We start from the raw sequence: 10,522 nt of genomic DNA, 5'->3' as shown, positions 1-10,522 counted from the left end.
CTGGATGTGTTGTCAATAGATTTTTGACACAGTTGTTATGTGAACGCATTTAGTGTAAGACACTTGTGTACTCTTCACCCTATGTTATCTTTCTTTTCTTGCTGTGTTTTATATGCATTATGATTGCAGGGCTCTTGAAAGATTCCAGCTCTTATTATGCTACCGAGTCATCATGAATATGTCGTAATCTATTTGTTTCTCCATATACAATGACAAAAAAAAAAAGATGTAAACACAGATCATATATTTGTATTTGCAGAGGTCTGCTGAACAGCCAATAAAGTCAGATTGTCTATCAGTGAGAAATATCACATTATTATTACGATGCGGCTGGATTAGAATACCAAGCCCATCAGCCAGATACACCTTTTGACGTTCAGTGAATGTCTGTCAGTCTGTGCACCACTTCTGGCAATGTGATGTCTGCTTTATAAATCACTTTTGACGAATAATATATCACAACGGAAAATATGTGAAGCAATGCCTTTTATTTATTCCCAACATAAGCCTGTCATAGTTGAAGTTGAGAGGGATTGTTTAACCTTTAAGTCTGTATTTTGATTGTGTTTCAGGGGAGCCGCAGCCTTGTTCACACAATCCTTGCCTACACATGGGGAGCTGTCACTCTAATGGGAGCACATACAGCTGCATCTGCCACAAAGGTTACACAGGGGAGAACTGCGAAATAGGTACGTTACAGCACACGGGCTGTATTATGAGGGGGGGCATTATATTACATTTAATAGGTTTCATGTGGGAGGATTCAGAGAGTTCTGTGGCATAAAAGCCATTAATTATAAAGAGCTATCGGCAGGGCAGTGTAGGAGTTTATTAGCGATGTGGCTGGAAAAATAAAATCACTGTTTATCAGCTTACCAGCAATGTACAGTATAAACCATGTCCACAAACCACTTTTTTGTAAATAAATAAAAATACATTTAAAAAAATTATAATATATATATCATAAATATATATAAAAAATACAAATACCCTTATAGGGAAATGATGCTGCAATACCGGCTTTTTTCAGCAGCTATATAATATTATAAACCATAAAATTTCCCCAAAACAAGCGAGTACCTAAAAGCCAGGACCCATGAATAAGTGAATATTTCACAGAATAACAGCGTGCAAACATTCTTTTAGATGATTTCCAGCAAAGCCAATAACATGTCTCACATACTCTCTGCCATTCCGTAATCTCCGTCATGTGATCCAATGGATGATATGATATTTATTTTAAATGTGTATGTCCCTCCACCATTGTGCCACAAACCATTTTTACCTCTAAGTTTAAGATATACTGAAATAAGCTTACCATGGCATGCCCCACCGGTTAGTAGTATAGTATACCCCACAATAACAAGGTAGGTTAATCATAGCAGTAATCATGGCAACTTCTAGTTTATTTTTTTGATGTGTGTGTGTATTTAACAAGGGGGGAGTGTTAAAAGAATGTGACAGAGGAGACTGGAACCCCTACCAACCCCGCTGATCATTAGGGGGTGCTTATTAATGAGTACCTGCTTTTCATTTTTTTATCTGCACGGGGGTATTGGGAGTGCTTGTTGACGTGGCTAGCTGAAAATCCTGCTTAATCTTGATCCAATTATTTTGTTGTGGCTAATAAGATGTGCCGATCAGTATAACAGCCTCTCCATTATGCTGCTAAACATTGATGAAAGTCTTAATGTACCTGTATTTCAAATGTACTTTTCTTCAACAGCAGGCATCAGTAGTTAATGGCTAAAGAAATGTTTTACAGGCTAAAGTCCTCTGCAAAGGCTACGTATTCATTCACTATTAGAAGTCCAGTTACACACTCATACATGGAAGCCCAACATAGCACATCATAGATCACACTGCTTGCCGTAGGTTTCTAATTCTACTTGCACTGATAACAGTAAATGCTTGCCTGTTGTTTACAGACATTGATGAATGCTTATCCAACCCCTGTCAGAACGGAGGAACCTGCATTGACGAAATCAATTCCTTCCTATGTCTATGTCTGCCAAGTTACGGAGGGAGCACATGTGGCAAAGGTATGAAGAACCAGAGGACACATCACAAAAAGTTAACTTCCTAATATACTAGGATAGACATAAAAGGAAGGAGAAAAAATATGAAAAGGAGAAGACGGCTGTTTGGAGGAAGAAGAAAGGGAAGATAGATAGATAGATAAATATGGAGCCAGTGTGTACCATTTATCTCGGGTATTTTAGTATATGGTGTGACGTGCAACTTCCTGGCCAATGCAAATAAGAGAGCCTTTGTAACAATGAGACATACCTTGTCTATATATTTGCCCAGCAAAAGATAAATAAAAACAGGAGTGAGTGCATTTAGAGGAGCACAATTAAGATACAAAGATCGGTATGGAAGGTGCAAAAGGCAAGCAAATATTGAATAGCAAGACAGTGAGATGTCTCTAAGCACCACAGATCGGTCTCTCACTCCTGATAATTCACCAGAACAGCATTCTCAGATCAATACTTCAGCGAGGAAGAGTGCTCAGGAATACAAATAGAATTCCACCAGACAATTACATTGTCATCGGCGCTTTGTGACAGCCCCCTCCTCCAGCTCCTTTGGCCTTAAATCTGCTTTCGGCCGTCACATCTGTCATTCTCTGTCCGATCTTCACATCCATTTATTTGTCTATGTCCTTTCCATGTATGTGTGCATTTAGTCAAATTATAGGCTGCTGGTTTTATTTGCTTTATTCAGAATAACAGAAAACCAGGTCCTACGTGTATTTGCTGGGTACGCGTTGAATTCTTGCTTTGTTTAATGGTTACATTTACACTTTGGTTAAGAAGTTTCTGATCCATCATTCTATAGATTTCTTATGAATGAGTGTCTAATTAATTTGTTGTTTTTTTTTTGTAATACCATATGTTTAAATGAGGAGCTTGTTACGTTAAAGCAACTGGCAGCATAAAATTGTATGTTATTAATGATAATATGGTCTAACAATTTTAGTGTATCGTGTAAACCCAGCACCAGCCTCCTTGGCTATGTGGCAAGGGGGGGTTAAGAACCAGGCTTGAGGGCAAGCCAGATAAAGAATCTTGGGGCCCGGGAGCCCTTATACACAAAGGGACCCCTCTTTTCTTTTGCCCATGTCCACATAAATAAAACATTTAATGTAAAATGAACCAAAAACAGTATATTGCAGATTCCTTTATAATATCACACCAAGCAAACGCTAAGCATTGGCATTATAACCTAAGGCTTGGCCACTTCACATGTGCAAACTCTGTTTCACCGTAAAATAGGCACTACGCATGCACGGCCAATTCATTACCAGTCTGTTCTGATAAAAATAATTATTTCAATGTTATTGTTTCTTAATATCTCTAACTTCTCATTTATCCCCTGTCTTGTTTTCTCATAACATTAGTTTGTCTTGTTTTATTTTTTTCCTCTACTTTATTTTTCTTATTTATTTGACGCATTATTTCCTTGCATTTTTTTGGCTGAGACTGAAGTGAATGGACCTTCATGTACACTCGGAACACTAGTCTGGTCTAGATTTTACACAGACCGACCTGTCTCGTGCTCCATTACATCCTTATCTTTACTGATTAGCACAGGTAATGGGAAGGGACAAATAAGATGCTGTCATCCTACAGCTTCATAGATTACAATTATAATTGTTTCACAGTCTTTGCTGTTAGCTTAGTTTAGATTCCTTGAGGGAAGCCAATTAGACATACTGGAGGTATTGCAGCAGTTAGGTCAGCAGTTCGGGGTGGGTTGGGGGGTGTTTGTGCTGAGTCAGCTCCCCGCAGTGAAACATTACCTATGTCAGCAGTTGCCGCCACATGTCAGTGTCCACCCTTCTCGCCTCCTAATGTGTTTTCCTCCATCTGTACCAGAAACAAGACAGATGTGCAAGGAGAAAGAGAAGAGAGGAGAAGGGAAGTCAAGGTGAAGAATAATGAGAAGAGAGAGGAAATTGTGCTCTGTGTGGAGCATATGATGTCACTGGCTTTCCTCTTCCTCTTTGTTCTTCTTCATAGATAGATGTCAGGATGGCCCTCAGTCAATTATCATTTTTTACCTTTCCTAGTGGTCAGTTGATCGCAATTTACAGATGCGTCATGGGCAGGGATACGCACAGACATGTTTCACAGAATACATTTTCTAAATTAACTGGATTAGTGGAGAACACTATCTTTTTTTTATTCATTTAAAATAATCCTTAATAGTTTCCATTAGTTAAAGATGTATTAATTAACCAAGTGCTTTTAATATCATCACTCAATCCTCTTTAAAAAAAAAAGTCCAGAACCAAAATAGTAATGAACATGCTGTAAAGCTAATAATGACACCATTAAAACACTAAGTGACTAGGTATTCACAAATTACCAGAATGTTAACTCATTAAGTCCCAGTTCTAAATCTTGAGAAAAGGACAAAATCTTTACACTGATAAACAAAATGCATATACACAGTTAAGTAATAAAATTTTCTAAATAGTAGACTTTAAAAAAAAAAAATCTGTCATGTTGTGTTGAATGGGTTAACACCATCATGACTATAGGTAATTGGTGTTTCCAATACATAAAACATTTACACATAATACATTTAAACCTGGGCTCTCAAGGCCACAATTATCACAGAAAGTATATATTTTTTACTCTTGCTGATCTCCATTATTCTTGCTTTTCCTTTGTTACATCCAGTTCTATCCAATATTAACAATTTCCTTTAACCCCAACCCCCTTCCCAGAAAAAGCCAACATAGCCAAGGAGTCAGCTATCTCCCTGATCTGGTACCGCGGCATGGTCTTTTTAAAGGCTGTCTTCTCTCTACACTGCGTGCCGGAAAGTCATGTCATTTCTAGCGCCCATAGAAGACTGCCATTAAAGAGACCAGATCAGGTCGCCACGACGTGGCAGTGTTTGATTTTGCGGTGGTCCCAGAGGTGGACACCGGAATTCTTTGTGGACAGACACCTTGCCCATCACTGATCATGGGACAGATTAAAAGGGATGTGTACTGTCCCAGACATAGGCAGTAAGAGAGTGCGTCGATTGCTTGCTCTCTCCTGACCATTAATTGCTCACCGACATTGAAAAGACTGTACATTAATGAACCAAATATGCAGGAGTCTATATATTCTCCATATAGTTATGTTAGTGTTTTTTATTGAAACACACGTGATTATTTGTTGTTTTATTACATTTTAAACCCACCCATAACATAACACCCATAGTCACTTTGGGTGCTATGTATAAAAAGTGATTCTCAGGCAAAAGTTTGTCTTACCCAGCAAAGTAGAATGGCATAGGCTGAAATCCTAGGTTTAGGACTAGGCCAGCATCTGGCGCAAATCACATGGCCTTGGGTTAGGCCTAAATACATTGGTGGTTTTACCACATAAAGCAACGGAAGTGAATGTAATGCTCACTGGATTATTATATCGGTCACTTTATACATAGTCTGCTATTTATCAAGCATGTGGTATTGGTAGAACCAAAATCTAAACACCACATGCTCTGAGCTAAAATAACATACACAGGAAGGAATTGTTAATGGGATTGAAAAACAAAAAGATTACTAATTCCCCGGTGGGATGCGCTATGTTGTAATAGACTGTCATTGAGTATTAAGGGTGGGTTGTTAGATGGCTGTCCACAGAGGAGCAGAAGAAGATTTGCACAGTGTTGCACAGTGAGGTGTGTGTTTTGTTGACGGTGATCTGTGGTGCTAAGAGTGGTGTGTGCGCATGGTAGAATGTGGTATGTGTGTAAATTCACTTATATAAGCACACACAGTGAATGTACAAACACACACAGCACACATACAGTGAACAGTTTAATTGGAATAGTAAAATGCATTTCATACATTTTCCTCTAATCCTCTTTATAACTTGAAAGTGGAAATTTTTGTGTTAAAGGCAGTTTTAAACTATTGTGCTTTTTTCTTTTTATTAAATCAGCTGAAGTTTTTGTATAATATAATATTTTGGGTCAGCTGCATGTTAGCTATTTGTATGTGTCCTAGCTCTACTAGACAAACACTCTGAGTCCTTATCATCATACCTGGGAACTTCTGGGCTCCGGCTACCCGGAGCCTTCCCTTGCGGGACGCACCTAGGACTGCACGTGATGTTGGTGGGCGGTCCCGCTGACATTACTGGGAGTTCCCGCTGATGTCGAGGGCGTTCCCGCTGACGTTGGGGGCGTTCCTGCTGACAGCAGCGGGAAACACCCCCATTTAAAGGGAAAATGGGCGGGGAGCGGGGCGGAGAGTTCCAAGGTATGCTTATCATGCTGCAGTGTGGTAAACAGTAGAATGTCTCAGTCTTTATCACCCAGCCAGATACTCTGACTAACAAAAGTTGCCATAAAGAATCAGCTCAGTGTGTTGTCTGAGCAAGGAAAGTCACCCAAAAATATCATGTGGCGGACAACAATGGTAGCCTCTGGGTTTATTGGGTGGGTATAAAACCAAGCTTTTTTCTACGCTAAGCTACTTTACTATATACATCACTGTATGTTATGCTGAAAGAAAGGTTATTTTTTTCCATGACTACCCCATTATCTTGTTTTGTCTGCTATGTCTAAAAAATATTATCTGTTCGTTTTAGACACTGAGGGCTGTGACCACAACTGGCACAAGTTTCAGGGTTCCTGCTATCGTTACTTCCCCCAGCGGAGGCCATGGGAGGAGGCAGAGAGGGATTGCCGCCGACGGGCTGGGCACTTGACCAGCATTCATTCCCCAGAGGAGCAGGCATTCATTAACAGTAAGCATCACTGCATGTGCACATACATTAAGGAGCATGTCCAGATTAACTAGTGGACAGTGGCGGCACATGTCTGGAGTCCATCTACCTTAAAGAAGCCATGTCTTATAGAGAAAATGTTGATATGTATCCAATGTGGATCTGTGTATGCACAAACTGGTCTTTTCACCAAACTGTGAGTCCGTTCAAATTCCCAAATAATTTTAATGTTCTCCTGCTTAGGAGTAATCAGATATACTTCAGACCACAACGTGAAGAACCTAACTGCTTCAACTACTTTTAACTCTGTTCAACTCTGGAACTGCAATAGAACTGCTATAGCAGTGTATCTGTATAAAAAAACTAATAATACCCATTCATTATTGTTATTGGTTGCAGGTATGCTGTCTTTCTTTCTACTAAAGTAAATACAGATTAATACAGAAGGTGTCTTCCTTCATCAGGCCTTTTCCACATTTCCTGTTCTCTTTAACACACTTTCCTTTCATACCTATTATTTTGTCCCTTCTTTATCGCCAATCCGTCTTGGTCATTTTTTTTGTCTTTGTTTCTATTTTGCTTCTATGGAGATTGTTTTTCACGATCCCATACTCTATTTGACCCAGTTCGCCCTCTTCCACTTTTCATCTGTTGAGGTCTTCTGTCCATTAGATAACAACAGCTAGGTTCCCCACTCCCTGGCCTTTCCTTAGACGTCTATGAAGAATGTCATTGAAGAACATACAGCTTAATATTAACGGAAACCTGTATTGATCTGAAAATGATTTTACAGCGTGTGACGCTTTATCCAATTAAAGGACATAATAAATACCCATGGCTTTATTTTTTTACATATTTGCAGAATCATTACTGTTATACATGTATAGTATTATTATTATTGTGCCAATTCAATAACAGCATAAAAAGACAGTGTTAGGATGTATCTCCCATCTTGCTCTGGCTAGCAACAGAAATGCAAGTGGATGTCCCTTTGGCTCTTGTGGGAGCCACTCATATGATACTGTGTTTCTCCAAAGACTTTGGCCGTGAAAATACCTGGATTGGTTTGAACGACAGGACAGTGGAACGAGATTTCCAGTGGACTGATAATACAGCACTGGTGAGTAAACCTCAGACAAGTGATACTAGCGATCTTGTGATGTGCATGTCTCTGCATAACTAAATTGTAACATGTTATCATTTACATGTTTTATTCATCTGTATTATCCCTCATTCGAGCCGAAGATTTTGTGCACATGTATTGTGACATGACATTTGCACATTTGAAGTGATGTTGGGACTGGGAGCAGTCTAGGATACTCAAAATGTCCTAGATGTGTTAAGTGTTTTGACATGGCACTTTCCTTGCTCTCCCAAGGCGGTAGCTGCATTTATAGCAGGTGTAAATCTTTCAGGTAGATTACTTACCTTGTAGTTTATAACGGCTTGGAATGACATGGTGTGTACTGTCTCCACATGTTACAGCAATATGACAGCTGGCAGAGCCATCAACCAGATAATTTCTTTGCTGGAGGAGAGGACTGTGTGGTTATGGTTTCACACGAAGAGGGCAAGTGGAATGATGTGCCGTGTAATTACAAATTACCTTATATCTGCAAGAAAGGAACAGGTAAATCGTCAATATTCAAATAGTTACTCAGAGACCAGATAGGATTTTAAAAAACGCCAACAGGTTAAGGGCATCCAATCCCAATCTTACAAAATAATACATTAACTAATTTTGAAACAAAATACTTTAGTCTGACTAAAGCACAAAAGCTCATGCCAAGTCACCAGACTTACCATTTGTGTTTTCCCATTAAAAATAAAGTATGGAAGTCAGATGGTGTGTTTTGGACAGGGACATTGAACACTGTAAGACACAAATGTTGTAATCAGATTGTTAATTTCTATTCTTTATAACAGTTCTTTGTAGTTCACCTCCTGTGGTGAGAGATGCGTATCTAATTGGCAAGAGAAGGGAGAAGTATAGCATCCATTCTACCGTACGTTACCAGTGCCAAGAGGGATTTGTCCAAAGGCACATACCAACTATCAAGTGTCACCGGAACGGGAGATGGGACAGACCAAGGATTCTTTGTGTTAAACGTAAGCCTCGGAATACACTACCTGGAGAAGGTGCAACAGTGAAGGGGAATTCCATCCCTGAAATAAATACAAAGATCCTAGTGACTTGAGACTACCGTTAGCAATAAAATCTATAGAACACAGTAAAAATTTAATCTATAGCTTAAAGAGCTAGTGTCAGATGCCTGCGTAAAAGGTGGAATTTAAAAGAAAGAATGGTCCTTTCACATCGCCAGTATTATTGGTCATTCAACAAAGGCCAAACGTATCTCCGAAGATTCACAAAAATCGCATGTAAAGAAATATACATTTAATCCATTTTTTAGGCAGTACTCTGCTTTTTTCTTTACTTTGAATAAGGTTGCACTCGGTTGTGTTACACTTGTGTGAAAACATATCAGTGCATTACTCTTGTTTGTTGCTTAAAATGAGGGTTCTCTTAAAGCTATAGATTTTATACTCTAAATAAAAGTTAAGTACTCGGATACAAACCTTTAGGTTTAAAGTAAGTCTTCCCTTAATTAACCAGCCCAAGAGCAAATCTTATTTACCAAGCAGTTAGAGGAATATTTTAACCCCTTAACACAATACTATAATATATTATTATTTTAAGCACATTTTTTTTGATATTTAAGGTATGTTTTGAAAAAGATAATATATTAATAATAATAACAAGGAAACAAATGTCACAAGTACCTTCATCTTCTAACAGCTAGTAGAAAATACTACATCATTATTATTGATAATAAAATGTGCCCCCCGCATTGCTGATCCTGTTGCCCACTTTTGAAAACATTTGGCCACCCCTGTACTTTTCTCACTGCTGTACTAGAGCTAAAATCTCTGCTTGAATAGAGGTGACTTACCTCATGACAACTAGTGGTTTTTATGAGAACTGTAGTTTGGAACTTTTGGTTGGCGGCATTACAATAGAATCTTTAAGTGGGGAATATTAAAGTTTGAGGATTAGTTCATTTAAAAAGTCTCCATGTACATTATGATCTGAATAATTCAGAGATGTAAAAAAATCAATGTCATTGAAATACAGATAAAACACTATACAAAACACATGTATTCATGTTTATTTGTCTTAATTGGACAGCAAGAAGACATCACAGGACAAGGAGACACCACCACCAGCATTGGCATCACCCACACAAGCTGCATCGCCACCACAACCATCACCACAATCACCACAATCACCACCAACACCAGCACAAATCTCACCGGGAGAGGAGGAAAGAGGATCGACACCCACACCAGCGGAACAAGGACACCTACTATTAGTCCAAATCTCCAGTTCCCTATCACCCATGCATTCCACCTCCTGCTAATAAAATACAACATTTTGTGGTGCCATCCAGTGCTGGGAGAAACGACACATTTATGTCCAGATTCATTTAAGGCTCATTTTTTTTTATAAATACATTTCTTGTTCAAAAACAAGGTTGGATATAATGCAGAACCAATTTCCTTCTTAAATCTGATGGTGTCCTACTTATGTCCTGGTTCCCTGTAACATAATTCTGTAGCCAGACTACTCTGAAAGGACAGAAATCCGACTTAAAAAAAGCTGTGTAATTAAGAACGTGTAATATGTTGTCATATGGACCTCTAGAAAACTGATGGTATATTCTACATGTATTGTTTTGTGGACCCATAATTCCAATTGGCTTTAATTTTGAAGAAGCCAT

At 38.8% G+C, this 10,522-nt stretch overlaps 1 protein-coding gene across 1 annotated transcript in view; it reads left to right on the top strand.

Moving 5' to 3' along the window:
* LOC149280837 (neurocan core protein-like) overlaps window positions 1-10,115 on the top strand; it is a 39,336-nt gene extending 29,221 nt beyond the window's left edge. Inside the window, exons 9-15 of the mRNA XM_089500023.1 lie at window positions 573-689; window positions 1,929-2,042; window positions 6,603-6,761; window positions 7,778-7,860; window positions 8,226-8,370; window positions 8,667-8,849; window positions 9,931-10,115. Coding sequence (XP_089356149.1) covers window positions 573-689; window positions 1,929-2,042; window positions 6,603-6,761; window positions 7,778-7,860; window positions 8,226-8,370; window positions 8,667-8,849; window positions 9,931-10,115 — 986 coding nt within the window. The remainder of the gene's footprint in view (window positions 1-572; window positions 690-1,928; window positions 2,043-6,602; window positions 6,762-7,777; window positions 7,861-8,225; window positions 8,371-8,666; window positions 8,850-9,930) is intronic.
* The last annotated feature ends 407 nt before the right edge of the window (window positions 10,116-10,522 follow it).

The sequence above is a fragment of the Sceloporus occidentalis genome, unplaced genomic scaffold (genome assembly GCF_023333645.1).
Source record: "Sceloporus occidentalis isolate IW3139 unplaced genomic scaffold, rSceOcc1.0.p SCAF_145, whole genome shotgun sequence".
Classification (NCBI taxonomy): Eukaryota; Metazoa; Chordata; class Lepidosauria; order Squamata; family Phrynosomatidae; genus Sceloporus; species Sceloporus occidentalis.
The sequence above is the reverse complement of the archived record's forward strand: the minus strand, read 5'-3'. Positions and strand labels throughout refer to the sequence as shown.